At 35.0% G+C, this 19,464-nt stretch overlaps 1 protein-coding gene across 1 annotated transcript; it reads right to left on the reverse strand.

Annotated features, from left to right (window-relative positions):
* Positions 1 to 293: 293 nt before the first annotated feature.
* On the reverse strand, positions 294 to 19,213 carry LOC111993883 (actin-related protein 9). The gene is made up of 21 exons (XM_024025712.2): positions 19,081 to 19,213; positions 18,900 to 18,972; positions 18,711 to 18,820; positions 18,555 to 18,614; positions 18,376 to 18,441; positions 17,403 to 17,505; positions 15,616 to 15,824; positions 14,049 to 14,169; positions 12,736 to 12,800; positions 9,705 to 9,794; positions 8,900 to 8,950; positions 7,845 to 7,976; positions 6,414 to 6,503; positions 6,247 to 6,317; positions 5,969 to 6,168; positions 5,851 to 5,894; positions 5,708 to 5,757; positions 4,671 to 4,716; positions 2,509 to 2,559; positions 607 to 753; positions 294 to 472 (listed from the first exon to the last, which is right to left on the reverse strand). The coding sequence occupies exons 1-20, from the start codon at positions 19,081 to 19,083 to the stop codon at positions 610 to 612; spliced, it is 1,779 nt and encodes a 592-aa protein (XP_023881480.1). The 5' UTR covers positions 19,084 to 19,213; the 3' UTR covers positions 294 to 472; positions 607 to 609.
* Between the last annotated feature and the right edge of the window lie 251 nt (positions 19,214 to 19,464).

Genomic DNA, 19,464 nt, shown 5'->3' on the forward strand with positions numbered 1-19,464 from the left:
ACATAATATGGGTTGTATTCATTCAAAAGAATAAGAGCCAAGTTTTAAAGCATTAGATTTAGTCCCCAAAAAAAAAAAAAAAAAAAAAAATCCTCAATATGATAATAGATTGTAATCCCTAAGATCCGGTGATCTGAATTTTGAGCAGAAAAAAATTAGCCTCAGATTAAGGTCACTATCCTGGTACTCGTTAGGAGAAGAGGGAAAAATCAATCAAAAGGCTGGGTTTAAGGTTTGTTCTACCTGGTAGATTTGAGGTTCCAAAAGAGCAAAACTTCGATTTTGCGTGCAAGTGAAGAAAAGAACTGAACATATATTGACCCAAAAAAAAAAAATCAATGATACTCTCTTTTTAAAGCTGGGCTATTAGATCCTTACAGTAAGCAAAGCATCAATCTTCCACTGTACACAAACACACACACACACACACACACACAGTTTAAATCCCCCCAGGGCAGTCTGACAGTCAAGCCTGCAAGTTTAAAGTGAAACCAGTAAATAATGGGAGAAGAAATTCTAAAAACATTGATTAAATTTTGCTTGAAAGTTGCAAAAAGCACCATCTATCATGAGCAAGTATAAAAAAGCAGCAGGAGGGCCTGTCACCTTTCAGGAGTTTATGTAACACATTGCTTGTGCTTGAAGGAAATAAGAGTCCTTGTATTTTCTGCCATTTCCAATGTGAATTCCATTGCGAATCCAGTCTTCTCGATGTATCCAAGCATCGCGGCCGAAATCAAGAATCCCGAGAATCTGTCATTAAGATGTTGTGACATAAAGGATTTCTTAAAAGTAAAGCAATTAAAATCCTATGTCAAAGAGCAATAATTATCTCATACATCAAATTTATGCACCCATACCTTATAGTGTGCGGACCCCACAACTTCATGGGATCCACATTGTGAGAGGAATTATACATATATCCAATGCATGAGATACTTTTTGTCAAATGGTGCAAGCACAACTCCAATATAGGTAAAACTCAGGGGGAAGCAAAATTTCTACATAATTTTGACTTTCAACAATAATCTCTCTAATAACAAACTTCTCTTTTCAAAAGTTTGCTGTTTGACACAAATTTACATATGTAGATATTATAAGTTGAAATCCAAACAGTACCGACACATTACAAAAAATACAAGCAATTGTAGCAGGAAACGCTAATATAGTTGAATCATGCAACCATACTTTTTAGCTCATCACATATCAGCTCATGACTTTCACATTATTGACTCCTTCCATTAATCAACCTGATTCCTCAAATATTATATTCTGATATATTATCTCTAAACCTCAATTTTATTGGAGTAATAAAAGTAGGTTTACCTTTATATTCATTTCTCTTTCTTGCCAGAGGAAGTCAAGCTCACCCCCACCGGGGTGGGGGGAGCTGGTCAGTTGAGCCTAAGTTCACCCCATGGGGGAGCCGGAGGTGCCAATAGGTCAAGAGGCTTTTGGCCCTTATATACATTACTCAATAGTTACATAATTCAGTGCTAAGGTAATTCACTTAGTCTTCCTCATATAATATTTTATTTTCAAATAAATATGTCAAGTTTGATCACTTTGGGAACTTCACCAAAATTTGCATTTTTATGGAAATAGTCTAACTATATTAAATTGGATTATCTCAAACTTGCAAAATAAAACAAATAACCGCATTAATCCTAAAGAAGAACAAGTGTCATTATCTTGTTTGTCACCATTGCACATATATGTGAACAATGTAAGTTACACATGCACCCAATGGGTCTTGAATCCACAACCTCACTTTCCATCCCATTATTATGGGAGGAGTAAGAGTTAGTTGAGCCATAGTTCATTGGCAAACAATGCAACCCCTACCTCCCACATATTAAATAACTTTCTTCTTTCTTCTTTTTAAACTTTTCTGCTAACTAATTAGAGGAAAAAGAAGAGTAGATAAGGCCCATTAAGCGTGCTTTGCAAGCGATCCCAAAAGAAGTACTCTCCCTTTCATAATACATATTTGATATTTCCTGAATTTTGCATAAGTAATTAGAGGGAGAAGAGTTAGATGAAGCCAATTAAGTGTGCTCTCCAAGCCATCCCAAAAGAGGTACTCTCACTTTCATCATACATGTTTAATATTTCCTGAATTTTGTATTTACTGAAGTTTGTTAACTGTTCAGTCTTGTCATTTATTCTGCCATTTATAATATTTATTGCAAAAAGGTCATCCAAGTCATATTTGTTTGGGACCTATCAGATAATATTTCTAATATTCTATGGAGGCATGTTTTCCCCCAGGAACTGTCAGATAATATTTCTCATATTCTATGGTGGCATGTACTCCACCAAAGCACAGAGAAAGGAATTGAGATATTCAATCAAAAGATCTCATCAGCCAATCATAAAGACAGAAACTGCAGTCAACATATGCAGAAAACAAACACATAATTTAATCAGAATCAACTTCACAAGGACAAACTACAAGAAAAATGGGATTCTAGAATAACAGAGAACAGCAGTGTGCACTTGACTTACCACTCCGCCTTTCCATGACACAAAAATTGGATTTGTTCGTGATTGCAGAACCTATTTAAAATACATTAAGATCAGAAAATTTATCATCTACAACTGAAAAAAGTGGACAATATATGATAATAGGAGGCACTAGAGGAATCTCAAAAGCTCAAAATATGATAACATGTATACAGCCAACAACTAGATCTGTGCATCCAGTTGTATAAGTGAGACTCATACTATTACGAATACAAGTCTAACACACACACACACACACACACACACATGTATACATATATAAATTTTCTTCCCCCTTAAGCATAGCTTTCTATATATAAATTTTTTAGAGAAGTCTTTTCCTTTTTCACCAGTGATATCAATCTAAGCTACGACTATTTTGCTATTATTTGTGGGTATGGATGACTGTCGCATTTTAGCATGGACACAAGTTCTTGGATATGGCAATTCATAAAATCCAGACAAGGAGACATGGCCATCTATGTGTGATTTTATAATTTATAATTTTAAATACTCATTTATTTATCTAAGTTTGAATCAGTCCTTTGCCGTCCTCTTCGGCCCAAAACTCACTGATAAAAAAAAAAGATAAAAGCAATTATTTATCCATGTTTAACCTTTTGGTTGCATTATAATAACCAAGATGTTAAGTAACACCAGAAATTCTAAAAATGCTCAAGTTTCTTGACATTAATTTCCAATAGCTTTAATTCTGCATTTCCTTTATATTTATTAGGAAACAATCTGCATTTGTATGGGTGAATGAAGGAATTTTGTACTCTTAAAGATGCAGCAGCAATCAGCCTGAATTTAGAGATTCATCAGTACAAGAAGAAGATTAGGGCTAATTTAATAAAAAAGTCAGACCAGTTGGGTGTTGGTGGTATATTAAATAATTGCTGTACTGGTTCGCCTATGGGATTGTTAAGCTGTTATGTCTATATAACTTTTAGTAACTAGGGTTAGGGAGTGTATGTTTATCTTACAACAAATTAGCTAAAATAGAAATGAGATATGGGAAACTTTTGGTTTGTGAAGGTTGGTTTTCACAGCCATCTAGGGTTCTAACCTAGCTGAATTTATTTCCACTTTTTCCCTTTATTCAAACCTTGGTAGGTGTTATTTACTTCTCTATTTTTCTGGCTTTTTTTTTGGGATAAATTCTTTGCCCATAATTTGAGTCCAAACAAGTTTGTGCAATGGTTTACACAACTGTCCTACATGCCAAATTGTGAATCAAAATGTCCTGCAAACCATAAATATTACTCTCTACGCCCCATTTTGTTGATCCAGATTAGAAAATCCAGTTTTTAGAGGAACATCATTGAATGCATTGTCTTTCAAATAAAAAATGCACAAGTTTTCAAAACTACCCTCCTTATTTAAAATTTAGTGATAAAGTGGTATTGACTTTTTAAATATAGTAAAGGATAAGTTACAGCAATTATCAATATTGTGTTTACTGGCTTTTTTCTAGCTTATTCAGCTAATGTACAACTTTTTAAAGTTATTAATTTTTCTAGGTACAGTTGTACTTTTGCCCTTTATTAAAGTCCAATTAACCAAGGAAAACAACCACTTGTTTTAACTATCATCACTCTCTTCCACTTTGACAAAACTTGTGTCTTCTAAAGCACATGGTGCATGCCTTGGATCACTTACATCTCTATGCAACAAGGACCATTACTTTGGTAGTCTAATTTTCAAGTTTTAAGCTCCCAGATGAAAGTTTGATGGTAGTGTTCCACTGACATACTCTACAATATATATATATATATATATATTTGATTGGTTTCCTTGACATGTAGAAGTTTGAATCTAGCAGCAAAAATTCATAAAATATGAAAAAAGAAATCCCAGTTGCAAAAAGGTCCTGCTATTACTTTTTATGATCCATAAGTGAATTTAAGTTATATTCTTATTTCATCATTTAATAAATAAGATCAAAATATGATTTTTCCGAAGTTAAAAGTTCAGAAATTCAAAGAAGTTGTATTGTGTATCGTAGGTCTTAGTTAAAAATTGGTGTTAAGAAGCTATTTTCTGAATGCAGAAGCAATTTCCAAGAAGCAGAATGTACTGCAGTACAACCAAAGCAGATTCTATTTACATCAATTATCAAACAATGAAACTGACAAAGAAGGAAATAACGTGTTTAAACTAACCTCAACAGTATCAATTGCTTCATTTGAAGGAATTGCATGTAAAACTCTGCAACAATAAATGACAAATAAGACATTTAAACATTATTAGGGTGTTGGAATCTCACAAGAGAACTGAATAAGTCCACTACATTTCAGAAATCATTTAACAGTGTACTTGATTTAATGTATAATTTTAACTATCTATACTAAACTACAAATTTTTACAATCAACTCTAATTGAAATAAATTTGCAATGTTCACCGCACCACCAAAAATCAGGGTTAAAATTAACAAATTAATGGGAAGAGTGGGGCGGGCACTGCAAATTAAAGGGAACTCCACTAGTCATGGCAAAGACTAAAATGAATTGGACAGATTCAGTCCTCCAGGGGCTCCATTACATAAGTATGAAATTCTCTGTGAAATTCTATCAAATAAAGTATAACACAAAAGTAGCATTTATCAGTAGTTTCCCCTAACAAACTTGGCAAACAGAAAAAGGGTGAATATGACACAAAATGTAACAAGATCCAGCAACAGAAAATTTGGTAGTAGCACCCTAATATAGTGAATCAACTCAAAATACAAGGTATCTGGGACTATGAAAAGAACATATGCTCTTTTGAAGTCAATTTATTTGAAATCTTTTTGGTAAAATCCCTCACAGCTAAAGTACTTAATAAATGTAATATCGACCTTATACAGCGCTCCTACAAGGAATAAATCACAGCACAAAACACCAAAATAAATCAGCCTGTTAGAACCTTCTTTACTGGAGAAGACCTATAACTTAACAAACTGGTACATTTCCTGGCCTAACAACTGCAGTCTTTTAACCTAGTTTATTTGCAAAAGGCTAGTACTCTCTGATGTTGATACACATGGTTAGGCAATAATCCAGCAAAAGGAATGAATGTCTATCTTGATGGGTTTTCTTTGTCAAGATTCAGATTCACACTTTATTTTATATTTTATGCAGAACATCATATAAAATATCATAATTGCTGTTAGCACCCAAAATCACACTCATTATTTCTAAAAGCAAGAGTTGAACAAACCTCTCCTCAACTGCAGGAACAAGACCACTTGTCAAACCCACTCCACCAATCTAAAGCACAAAAAAAAATGTCATTTCCTCCTGCCAACATTCAATATTTAAAAGAGGATCTCACAGAGTCCACCAGAGCTGCCAAAAACTCACCAATTGTATGCTGCAAAACAACTTTCTCTGGAGGTCTATACGCCCTGTCAATAGAGCACCAAACAGTTTAATTAGTATCACTTACTAGACACAGTGAGAGAAATATATCCAAACGTACCTGTTGAAAGAATGCTACTCGTGATAGCCTCTGCAACGCCAACCTTCTCTTCTTTCTTTGGTCTAGCTGTAAAAACAGGGTAGGTATCCCACATTGGTAATCCAACATTCATGCCAGGATATAAACCATCTGATATGTCAGATCTTCTGGGAAAATCCAAGTGCCATGTATCCTCAAGCATGTCCTCATAGTCATGAAACCTAGTGAGGTAAAAAATTAAAATTACTATCACAAATTATTACCGATTTCTTCATGTGCAAACCAATTGAACTACTAACCAAGAACGGGGTGGTGGAGGATACACATCTGGAACCAAAAGCAATGGGTAGAACAGACCCATAGGAGGAACCTATTAAAAAATCCATAAGGAAAATTGTTCTGCCAAACTAGGTACACTTGAAAGGAAAAAAATAAATAAAACGAGATTTAGTTTTAAGAGACACACATTAAGAGCTGTTAGTCTTGTCTTGTGAGATCCAGCTGGCAAGCCATCTTCATAAGAATGAACAACAGTGACAGCATCAAGTTCCCCCTCCTAAGCACGGGAAAATATTATTAGAAAAGAGTCCAACCAAAGAAGCAAGGAAACTTAACCTCATTCATGCCCATAAAACGTTAAATACTCCAACATATTTGATAGACACCATTTGCATCAACTATTAAAAATATAACTATTTTGTTCACCATTCATGTCAATTACTAAAAAGCAAACTTTTTCATATAAGCAATCACTCAACCTGTATTTAACATGTAGTGGACTCTTTAATGTTATAACATATAACTCGCTTTTTTTATTTTGATAAGTAATGAATTTTATTAAGATAAGAAAGAGTCACCCAAGTATACACGGCATATACAACTGTGGACCAGCAATCAAGCATGCAAATTATAAATATCTATCAAATTGCTGACCAACAATAGAGAAACTATGCACTACTAACAACCAATCTAACAACGTTTTAAAGAAAATAAGTTTGAGATCTGGCAACGATCTCAGAATCCTCAAAATTTGATAAGTAATGAATTTTACATATAACTCTGATACAGGGCATTTAAGTAGTTGCTCTACAGTTGTAGCTGGACACAAAACCAGTAGCTAAGTCTGCAGCTACCCTCGTCCTATTGTAACTAATTAGTTAGCTAGTTAAATGATTGTTTAAGCATTGGCCAATAGGATTTAGACACTAGCCAATCATCTAGAAGACCGACAATGTCAAACAACTAGTATAAGTACCAGAATGTAAGCACTTTGTAAATCGGTTTTTGTATGTAAATGAAATAAGCCTTTTAGAGCTTTTCTTGAGAACTTTGTGTTCTTTGCAAAGGTGCCTAACCACCTATCAATTTGTTCTAAGCAACTCACATCTTCTAATTCATATCACAGCACATCACTTTCCCTGCATCCACTCACTGCTATTAATAAAAATCTTTTATGCCTTTTAGGCTAGGAAGCACGGACACAAGTACGACATGGGTACGACACCCCAAATGAAGTGTCCGTTGCTTCCTAGCTTTAAGGTTTTCTTTTCCCACTTTCCCCCTTCTTGCACCTTAAATTCTCAATATACCTTAAAATCTTAAATTTTAATGAAAATTTAGGCCACATGAGGCAGGGACCAACATGGCCTAGATAAAAAAATGCAAACTCGAAACAAACTAAAGCAATTAAAGATTATTGACAAGCTATAGAGTACAAGGACAGGCCCAGGAAACTATTGATAGTAACTATAAAATTCACTCACATGCAGTTTGCCAAAACACCGATTCTTAAGAAAAACCTAGGTTTCTTTCAGTGAAGAAAGCTACCACTATTGTTAATCAAGAGAGAGAAAGAAAATTAAAAATCAGCTAACCCAAGGAAAAATAGAGAACTCACTTTAATTTCGCAATATGTCTCTTTCAGTCGGTTAAGCATCAACAGATCTATTGGCTTTGTCAAAATGTCAGTACGGATTTGTGGCCATGTCTGATGATGCCTCTGAGTCCAGAGAAGGCATCTTGATATATCCTGAAAATGTAAACAAATCATTATCAAAGCCAACTCTATAAATCACCTATGTGTAATACGGAGCAGACTGGGCTATCACAGAACAAGCACAAAAAAGTGCAACAGCAGTATTCCAGAAACCTTAGAAGAAAGAGAAGGTCAAATAAAAATTTGAAAAAGAGATATTGATTTCATGGAACTTCAATAAAAGGAGGAAAACAAATTTACAAGATGAAAGAAAACTGACTGGGATAATTAAAGAACTTAGAGGTGTGACAAGCAGGAAATAAAAAGAAAGAAAGTTAACTAGGAAGATTAGGTTATTTGTAAGATAACATATCAATGCAGCAGCAAGGCATGATACCAATTGAGGCGCATGGCACTTAAATACTTGGTGCCATGCGCCTTTAAGAAGAAAGATTTAACGCATACAGGAAATAAAAGAAAGAAAACTGTCTAGGACTATTGGGCACATGCAAAAGCAAAGAAATGCAGTGGCAACATATGATACAAGTCTAAGGCACCTGTAAAACAAGAAATCAGTCAGCAAGGTCACAAGTTGAGACTGCTTGACCTCACAAGCTAATTCACAAGAGAGAGAGAGAGAGAAGCAAAAATTGGTGGCATACACTGTTGAAATAAATAATTAGACGAGGTTTAGTCAAGTATAATAGGAGTGACATGGGTATAGAATTTGATTTTAAATGAAACAAAATAGAGAGAGAGAGAGAGAGAGAGGATGAAATGACAAAATTTGGTGTCTACGTTCCAAACAATGCAACTTCAGGGATGAACAACTTCCTCATATACTTAACTAATAACGGTGAAGAAAGCACAGAAAAATCTCTTTTCCAATAGTAACAACTAAAGAACCAATTATCAAGGGTGTACAATATCCTTGTAAATTTATAGCTAATTCATAAGTAACGAGTTGAAGACCAAACCTCACCACCAAAAGGTAACGTCTTTTCCGTAGTAGGTAGTGCCACTCCATCCTGAAAACCAAAGTCACAATAAGCTGATAACTATAGGCAGGAAACCCTACTTTCCAAAACATAGGCTTCGTTGTGCTACGACTAAATACCAAAAACTTTAGGGGGCAGGGAGGGAGGAAGAGAGACATTTTACTAACAATAATACCATGGTTTGTGGGGTTTTGATGGAGGCGTCAATAGGATACCTCTGGCAGTAGTTTTGTTGACAGTTATTCTGGAGTGGTGGCTCCTGCACACTAGCTGCGTACAGTGTACTAGAGTTTCTCCCTTTCTTTATTTAAAATTTATATATATATATATATATATTCTGGAGTGGCAACATGCTCTCACATGGTTTTGATCTGTAGTTAAGCTAACAGAGCCGATCCTTATGAGTTGTTATGGAAGCATTGAAGGTAGTAGTGGATGGTTTTATGAGTTGCCACGTAATGGGTTGTAAAAAAAATTTCCAAACTGATTTGGAGGGAAACTTTGTCTATAATAGTGCAATATATGGGGAAAACTGTAAGCTTTTGTGAAGAAGGAAAATATTTTTGCTAAATGTGCAATCTTCATAATAGAATAAAAAAAGAAAAATCAAAATCAAAACGAATAAATCATCACATATTTGATTTTACATATTTGATTTCACACATTTTTTACATATGCAAGCTGGATAACAAAACAAGAAGTTTTTTACATATTTGGTTTCAGAAGTGCAGAAAAAGGTTCAGAATGTCAAGCAAAAAATAGGTTTCACACATATTTCAGTTACCTCAACACAAATGACTGATGTCACCTGAGCACCTATGTTTACAACACATGCTGTTGATAACCCATTCCCAAAAACTGCAGCTAGACCTTCCTGCATCACCCAATTCAGTATAAATCATCATCTACTAGGGAAATCCCAGATGAATCATTAATTACAGCCAAAACATTTTTATTCTACATGTGGGAATGCATTCAAGAAAGATCAACAACAAAATTGAGAATGTTAATGAGAAGAGAAAATATGAAAAGGTGGAGCTATTTTTCTATATAGCCCTCACCCAATCCATTCCACATATATATAGGAGAAGCAATTACTAAATATAACAAAAAAATTTCTGATAGTGACAACTAGTAGGGACACCTCACCATTAGTATCTTCTAGAATTGCCTAGAATAGAGACACTTCACCAGTGGAATCTTTCTAGAAGGATGCAGTCATAGCATTCTTCCTTTTTCTAACACACCCCTCAAGCTAGAGCATATATGTCATATAAACCTAGGTTGGAACATATAGGCCTAATAAACTCCTACATAATGGCTTTATAAAGACAGCAGCAAGTTGGTTTTTTTCAATTTTTTTGATAATTCGATAATTGGAAAATGAGGGATTTGAACCTTGGACGTCTCAATTGGAAACACCAAGAAGTTATAGTTGAGCTATAAGGCTCTTCACAAATTGTGTAACTATTGCTCTACTTAGTATCTTTGTCTTGTGCGAAATAGAGGTCTAATTTAATGTGCTTAGTCCTTTCATGGAAAACAAGATTGGAAACAATCCGTAGGACGTCATGCTTATCACAAGATAGTGGGATAGGAGTAGCTGCTGAGAAGCCTAACTTCTGAAGAAAGTGTTGTAACCAAATTAGCTACTAGAGGTTAGCTTCTACACTTGATCAGGAAACTATAATTTGCTTCTAATTTTTCCATGTCACGAGATTTCCTCCCAAGTAGGTGCAATGCCTTGTGGTGGACCTTCTATCTGAAGGTGATCCTACTAGTCTGTATCAGTTATGCCTCTACCTTGAGATGACCATTATTTCTAAACAATATGCCTCGTCCTAGAGCTCTCTTTATGTATTCAATCGTTCAAATAGCATCATCCCAATTTAAGAGTTTTGGGGCTTCTAAGAGCTATCTCACCACACTAATTTCGTATGAGATGTTTGGTCTTGTGATAGAGAGATAACTATGTATATGTTGGAGTTGGCTTGTATTTGATTCTGGGCCACTAGCCAAATGGTCGGTACTGTATAGTGGTATTTTGGGAATTCATACCAGGTAGGGTTATGCTATATAAACATTGTTGTAACCCTAATTTCTCATAATGTGGATTATTAGCCGCTCACTCCTGTGGACATAGGCACATTGTCAAACCACGTAAAATTTCTATGTTGATTTTCACTCCTCTCTTTTTTAATCTTGCGTAAACTTATTTTTCACAACCCACAAAAGGCAAAAAACGTAAAGCGCTTGGTGTCATTATCCAGAAAGAGTAGAAAACTGAAGTCAAGAATAAATCCCATGGAAAGATGATTACACAAGATCTGTGACTAGCTCATACTCAGGCTTCAAACCACTAAGACATCGAACAACATCTCATTCCCCATATACAAAATGGTAGTTGTGAGTGATCGATACAAGTTCCTCTCTTCGACTACACGCATGACCTGTGAGTAACAGTCTATCTCTGATTCCTTTGCTCAAGACCAAAACATTGCTTGTCATACAAGCAACTGAAATTCTCTGATCCAAAATAGATATGTTGCAAATGCTCTGAAATAGCCTTTGCAGATCGAATGGGCATTAAAGTGATCCAAATGCTCAATTTTATACTAGATAGCGTGAGAAACATAATTAGATTATCCTCCTAAAACTGAGTTTACCAGAGTCCAGACAAGCAAACAGAATAGTGTTATCTAGACTAAGATATCCTCATCCAAGATAGAGAATAAGTAGCACCAACAACCAAACAAATAATATCATCCAGACTAAGCTATCCTGTCTAGGGTAGGAAACAATCAACATCGAGGCCCAAACAGGAGATGTCACTGCCAACTCTGACAACACTGGTGAGTGGTGACACTCAGAAACTTCCTAAGACCACTATGCCAACATCAGCATAGGTCATCGACGACCAAAAAACATTCAAACGTGCAACTCCTCGCATCAGAAACCACCATGATAGTGTCAGAACTGACTAAAAACCACCTAAAATCTCATAGATCCACCAAAAATTCACATAAACAACATCGACACATCAACCAACAATATTTAAATTAAAAAAATAAAAAAGCCATTCTGAGTATCAGGAAGCCGCAAACACAACAGCCGTGGACATTGTTCTGCTGTTCCACTACCAGAATTCAATTCCAATGATGATGATGATGACAGAAGTTAGCTCCAATATCTTCAGACACATCCCAACATCATTCAAACCAATAAATTGTTCAACCCAATACAACCAAAACCAACCAACAGAGCAATCTGAGAATAAAAAATAAGAGAGAGAGAGAGAGAGAGAGAGAGAGAGAGGGTAAAAAAAGGAAGGGGAAAAACAAAGGGCAGGCATGGGAATGAATTAGAGGCAAGGAAACAATTCAAATTCGTTGCTCTGATACCATGTTAATGAGAAGAGAAAATGTGAAAAGGAACTATTTTTCCATATAGATCTCACCCAATCCATTCCACATATGTAGAAGAAGCATTTACAAAATATAACAAAGAATGTTTTGATAGTGATAGTTGGTAAGGACACCTCACGAATAGTATCTTCTAGAAGAGTCTATAATAGAAACACCTCACCAATGGAATCTTTCTAGAAGGACAAAATCATGTCATTCTTCCTCTTTCTAAGAGACAACAATAAATTTTACTTACAAGTCTCCAGTTTGATAAGATTAGTACAAATTATAAAGAAATAAATATCTCAAGAAAAAAACTAGGGTGAATATAAGACATAATTTGAACCCAGCATGAACAGAAAATTTAGAAGTCAGCATTTGAAAATTTTAATAAATAATTAAATATCTCACCTGGTGTACCACTGCTGAGCTGAAGCGCAGGTCTCGCAACACTAAGGTTAACATTTCCTTTATCTCTGCATGTGACAAACAGACAACAAATAGGAAATTAAAATAGTTCCCCAATTTTTTCTCTTCAAAAAGATAGAAATAAGTAAAGATGGGAAAAAGAAGCACAGATGTGCAAGTAAAATATCCTTATTTCTTAGACCACAAGAAAACTATAAAATGCAGTTTTTACCAGAGTCTACTCATTATCTTTCCTATAATGGCATGTCAAGCAGTGAGATGAACTACGCTTGCAGAATAAAAAATACCCAATATTATATCAGTATGGCTTCATCCCGTAACATCAAAGGCGGTTAGCCACAAAAAATGTTAGCTAGTATGCAGCAGCCACCGGCACAACTTGAAAATATTAATTATTTTGGTGGATGGGTGAATAGGTGGAGTAGTTCAACCTAAGATGGGGACTAGATCCCAAATTTATGGGACAAGTTTAACAGACTTAAACCAGGTAGCAGAGCTTGTGCCTTTGAAATCAATAAAGTCAATATATAAAAAATGACATCATTCTGAACTCCCACTACAATATAATAAGATGCACACTAACACTACTGCAGAGTGCAGACTGACAACCACAATGAGATAAAGTTTCAGGGATGCTTAAAATTGAAAAGCTTAACCAAAAATTTTCTTTCTGTTTTTTTTTTTAATTTTAAAATTTTTTTTTTTTCCTTAAAACCAAATATAAATGCCATGAATATCCACAATTCTTAAATTTCAAGAGTATTAAGTGTGCTAGTACAAAGAGTATCCAACATAAAAACGAAAAGCTTTTTAAGAAGCATGAGTATGATGTCTTAGTTCTAGATCTGGTAAGCAAATTTTAATCTACAAAGAGATTATCTTTAAGCTCAAGCAGGAGAAAAATCTACACACAACTGAGACTCCAAAATTCAAAATTAATTGTCTATAATGTACTTGTCATGCAGACCTCCTCGATACATATAGGGTTAGGCATTTAAGATGCATATGATAGATGTTAAGGAATTCCTATAAACAAGGAGTATGATCCAGAAACAATTTAAGAACACACTAGACACTTCCAAACAATTATACACATTATAGAGACGAGGAGCAATTAAAGTCACTGACAATTTCACAATGATTCAGGTCACAGAGACAGAGTCATAGACAGAAATAAACTTGTATACAACTCGAGGATAATTTTACAGCATAGCAGAAGATGGCAAAGATTAAGAAGAAGATTTCTCCAACTGTAGATATCATGATCTATAAAGAACTATTTGAGATAAAAATACCACGATTATCAAATGTGTCTGGCACAACAAGAACAGCAGAGTACATGTTTCTTTGATTGAGAGGGATATGCAATTTCTCTATCAAAATCCAGTCCCAAATAGCATGCAGATCCTCCAAAACCTGAAAATATGCAAAATGTGAGGCACAGTAGTTTGTGAAACACTGAAAAACAGTCTTGTTTTGTGCTTTCTTTAGAAATTGAAGCGTAAGAATTCCATGAGGAAGATTGGTACCAACATTTCCATATTTGTCGGCCACAGAATTTGCAAGATCAAGGTGAATGATAACAAAACAAAACATTGAGTAGTGTTATCTGGAACAAACATGATGGTATACAGTACAGGAACATGTATGCAGTAGCTCACTTACCATGGAAGAACGTATGATTGGGATAGGCTTATATAGCTTATAAAAGTTCCTTTATTTCAATGAGAGGTGAAAATGTTTGTTCTTTTTTTGAGCTTCTTTATTCCTCTATGCCAATGGGTGAGGGGTATGATAACCTGACCTGGAAGTTGACTCAAACTTGTGTGTTTGATGTGCATTGTTACTATAATTTGTTGTCTGGTCCTCTCACTGATGTTTTCCTTGGAAGTGCATTTGGTGTGCAAAGGTGCCCAAACGGATTTCTTTCTTTTTATAGACAGCAGTTAGGGGTGGGATACTCACCGTTAATAATCTAATTAAGAGAGTTCAGTCCTTGGTTAATAGGTGTTGCTTGTGTCATTGTGATAGGTAATCTGTGGATCATCTTCTACTCCATTGTAAGTTTTCTCATGCTTTATGGAGTGAAGTTTTTGAGGTGTTTGGGATCCAATGGGTAATGCTGAAAACAGTTAGCTCTCATCTTTTTGCTTGGAAGAATTGGTTTGGAAAGCACCTGTCAACTACATGGAATATGGTCCTAGCATGTTTAATGTGGTTAGTTTAACAAGAATGCAATACCCGTACCTTTGAAGACGATGAGAGACCCTTAGACCTCTTAAAATCTCTTCTCATTGGTAATTTTTTTTAGTGGGCTTGTATTTGGGGTTTGACGCAATGTATTTCAATTTTTGAATTCTTACAATTTGTTAGCTTTAGTTCTTGAACTATTTGCATTTGTTTCTTGTTTAGAGCGTTCACCATCGTGAACATGATGTTTAGTTCTTTCAATAAAAGTCTTATTATCTATCCGAAAAAAAGAAAAAGGAAAATGAAATCAGGTTTCAAGTGTAAAAATGGTTTCTTATCTATCCATTACCTTTTTCCCTTCCTCTTGCAATTTGTGACCATTATCCTAATATATCCCATTAGAATAAAATTCCAAATAATAATAATAATAAGGAATAGGAAATATTTAATCAGGCACTAAATTTCAGGATCTGGACCACAAAATAGATTGGGGAAGTTGCAACTGCATGTCCTATGTTTCTAACAAACTGGGGCAGCACGCGGGACACTGAATCCTAAGAAGAATATGTGCATTTCCTCCTGGCGAAGAGAAAACTTGCATTTGATGTATATGACTACTGGAAATCATTTATTTTTTATGCATAAGGAAGCTAATAAACATAAAAACTATACCTGCTGCATGGGATAGTGTTGTGAAATATTCAAATGACCTCTGCGAATAGGCCGTCGTAAGCAGTACGGTTCTGTAGGTGATATTCTAAGAGCTTCCTCACCAAAAATGAATTGTCTGAATTTAAGTTTGCTAGAAATAAGCTCCTTAGAACTGCTGCCTTCATGCTGGTCCAAAGACTCATTAGCCACTCCTTCATTTATCGAACTTCCTGAATAACCAATTTGAATATATGCATATACAAAGGTATAAAAACTAAGATCAAGCTGAAATAGCATTTGGTAGGAACTAAGATCAAACTGATTTGCCAGATTAAGATCAATCAAAGGATGAATCAAATGGCATAGAGAACTGTGCATGTACAATAAACATAGAATGCTGTGAACCCATCACACTTACTGACATATATTGATGCCTTGAGTTTTGAATAAAGTTAGAATATACTGATACAAGATTACAGTAGCCTTAAATACCAGCATGCTTATTTTGACAAAAGCTATATAATACCGGCAAAGCTTTATCTCGAAAAGTCTAACCACTGGCTTCTGACCAATTTTGAATCCTATCTTTCTATGTATTTCCACTTAACCATACATTCTCATTTTAGTTACACACATTTTATGGATGTATGGATATTTTGCTTCCTAACAACCCAACATTTGGTATATTGCTTGACAATAAGCAAAGGAAAAATAAATTTAAAAACCATTGCAGTGGTAGAAGAGGAAAATTATGACCTAGAAAACCAGCAATGTAGCAATAAGGAACAAGAATTTGTTAAATGAGACTGCTCATGATGTTCACTGCTGAGTGGGCCATGTTTTGGATTGCAGAAACAACTTAAAACAGGCTCTATGGCCAGATTAGGCCAGTCAGTGTAAGTTATGCTTGCAGACCTTACCCCAGACCACCAGTGTGTGGGAATGGAGAAAAATATTAGCCAGTTGACCTGAGAGATTATTCACAAAACATGGGGAACTGAAAACTAACATGGTTCAATTCTTTTCCCTAATCCCTCCCAGTTTAAGCATGCAGCATTGACTCACTCACTTATATCAAGATGGATCAAGACCAAAGCTTGCCAAGCAATACACGCAGAAATCATTAGGACTGCAACTAATTAATGAAAAACAACAAGGGCAAAGGATGTTCTATTAAAACACCAAGGTGTGTGTGTGTGTGTAACTTAGTTCTGGATGAAACTTGCATGTGAAAAAAACCCTATTTATATGCAACAAGGCTTAATAATTTGGGAAGTGCTTTCAAACAGTGCTTCTACTTTTCTTTGGGAATGCCTTCACTGAATTTGAAAAGGCACTATTTCAATTACTGTCATAATTTTTTTGGAGACACCATTCTAATAGTAGTGATTCTATAATTCTTTTTAGAAGCACCAACTTGGGTGGCACTTTTAGTTCTTTATCACTTTTGTAGGACCTCACTGGCTTTAAATACACCACTTGAAGTGCTTTTATAATTGGTTCAAAAGCATTATCTCAAGCAATGCTTCTATAACTGGAAGGTTTTATCTGTTTTTTTTTTTTTTTTGGTAAAGAAATATATATTAAAAGGAAATAAGTATAGTACATGATGCTCCCCAAGTACACAGGCAGTGTACTAAGGAAAGCCAGATAAACTAGCCAAAAAGTACACAAATCTAGGAAATCCAAAAGGGAAGAAAAAGAAAGACCACTCTTTTGTCCACCTCAAATAAGATGCTCAGAAAAATGTGCACGCGAAGTCAGTAACAAGTAGACAAAACAGAAAAATGTTATAAACTTTTTGTTACCTAATGGCAAAGATGAATTTGGTTCCTTCTCATATACATCAGTCCAAGTAAATGCTGTTTCCTTCTTGTTATTATGTGGATTATACCCATCAACACGTCCCATCTGTACAACAATTTAATCAATTTCATTATTCTTAGAACTTACTGACTAATGAGCAAGCTGTTCTACATGGCCTGTATAGTTCTCCAATTGGGGAAAACAAAAAATTAACTACTAACATTTCTAGTAGTTTTATACATTTGTATATGGTCTGCACAGTTCTCCAAGAATCTTTTCCTATATGGGCTGTTTGGATTGAGGGGGGAGGGAGGGGGAGCAAGGGGGAGTAGAGTAGAGTTGGCCGGAAATTAGGCTAATTTCCGGCCAACTCTACTCTACTCCCTCTCAATCCAAATGGACCATTCGTGATTTTGAAAGAAACTAAACTTTTGAGATTGAATGAGACCAGGGGACATCAGTTAGAGGAAGCAAGAACAGAGAAACCAAGAGAGCAACACAGCAGTTAGGAAGGGAATTTGATGGAAATTTTAAGATTAACCAAAAAGCGAATGAAATTTGTATTCTGCCCCTAATAATGAATTTCTAGTTCAGTATTAGAAAAGGAAAAATGAAAAAAAAAATTGATTGTGGACTAAGGGCTGCTCTGTAGGCAATAGAAGAAAATGACTTTGGATAGAAAATAACACTATAGAAATGGTCAAAAGAACATGTCAATTAAGTGATAGAGTATGAGTTTGGATAGAATAGAATAAAAGAAAACAATACATGTGACCGACCCTGACTAGTTGATTGAGAATCCATAGTTTACCCCAAAATTTTGGGACTAAGGCTTGTTGTTGTTGGTGGTGTTGTTGTTTATAGGAAACGTTACATAACACCATAAACAATACAAAAAACAGGTCATGTTAATTAAATCACCATAACTACATCTAATTTCATCTAAGAATCATTTGTACCAATCATTAGGCATACCTTGCGAGGGAAAGAATTGTTGGCAACCTCTTCATCCAAAAAAGGTATCTTCAACAACGACGCGATCTTTTCAAAAACAAAGAAAAATTAAACAACCAAAATTACAATTTAAATAATGAAAAATGTTCCCTAAACTGTGAAGATAAAGTTGATAACAATGTGCATAGACTGAGACTCACAATATCATATGCCTTCTCACGCTCCATGTGCTGAGCAGTAGTAATCTGAGAATTGAGCATCTGAAAAAAGCCCAAACCAAATCCAAGAATCAACAAGAAGAAAATCATAAATTAAAAAACTTTGAAAATGTAAGTGATAAAACGGTAACAACGAACCTGGTCTTGAACATTTTTCTTGGGGACTTGGCTGGTATAGCGTGCAATGCAGTGAGGAATATTAAAGGGAGTGTCGTGTGTTGCGAGGCCTATTCTGATATTTGCAGAACCTGAAAGGTGTTTTTGCAATTTGTGATTGTAAAAAATAAAACAGTAGCGTGGTGAGAGGGTTAGGGTTAGAGTAGTAACCAGGATTGATGACGACTAGATTGGGGCCTCGCTCGGCGGTGAGTTGTGAAGGTACCACGGTTTTTAGGTAATCCTGCCAAAATCAAAATAGTAATAAATAATCACGATAGTTTTTAAAATTCCGAGTAGCAGTGCAAGTGAAAGCAAAAGATTCGGAGGTTTGAGAGTTGGGAGTTGTTACCATGGTGAAGGAAAGAGAAGGAGTGAGTTGCTTGCTGCAACAACTACTCCGATTTCAAATCGCCCGTTGCCCGTTGCTCCTCTTGTTGTTCCACTGCGTTTTCGGTTTTTGTTTTTACGGCAAAATTAATTAATGTGCTAAAATTTAAATTTCTGGAGTTTTAAAAAAAAAAAATTTTAGAATAAGAGTATTTTATTTATAATTATTAAAAATTGTGTTTAGAGAAAAGTTTTTCAAAAAATCAAGTTTAAAAGTTTATTTGAGATATGCTTATTTATTTTATTTAAAATAAATTTTTTTTCCTAAAAATACAAGAGATAAAGACAAAAGTTAGTTGAAATAATATAATGAGACCCATAAATAGTACTAAAAAGTGTAATAAGA

Source organism: Quercus suber, unplaced genomic scaffold, assembly GCF_002906115.3.
Source record: "Quercus suber isolate HL8 unplaced genomic scaffold, Cork oak 2.0 scaffold_955, whole genome shotgun sequence".
Lineage (NCBI taxonomy): Eukaryota > Viridiplantae > Streptophyta > Magnoliopsida > Fagales > Fagaceae > Quercus > Quercus suber.

Excerpts from the sequence above, each read along its gene's own strand:
- LOC111993883 (XM_024025712.2), bottom strand. Across the intron at positions 15,825-17,402 it reads AAATTCATCTTTGCCATTAG|GAAGTTCGATAAATGAAGGA; the intron begins GTAACAAAAAGT and ends TTGGTTATTCAG. Across the intron at positions 6,318-6,413 it reads CAAGACTAACAGCTCTTAAT|GTTCCTCCTATGGGTCTGTT; the intron begins GTGTGTCTCTTA and ends ATTTTTTAATAG.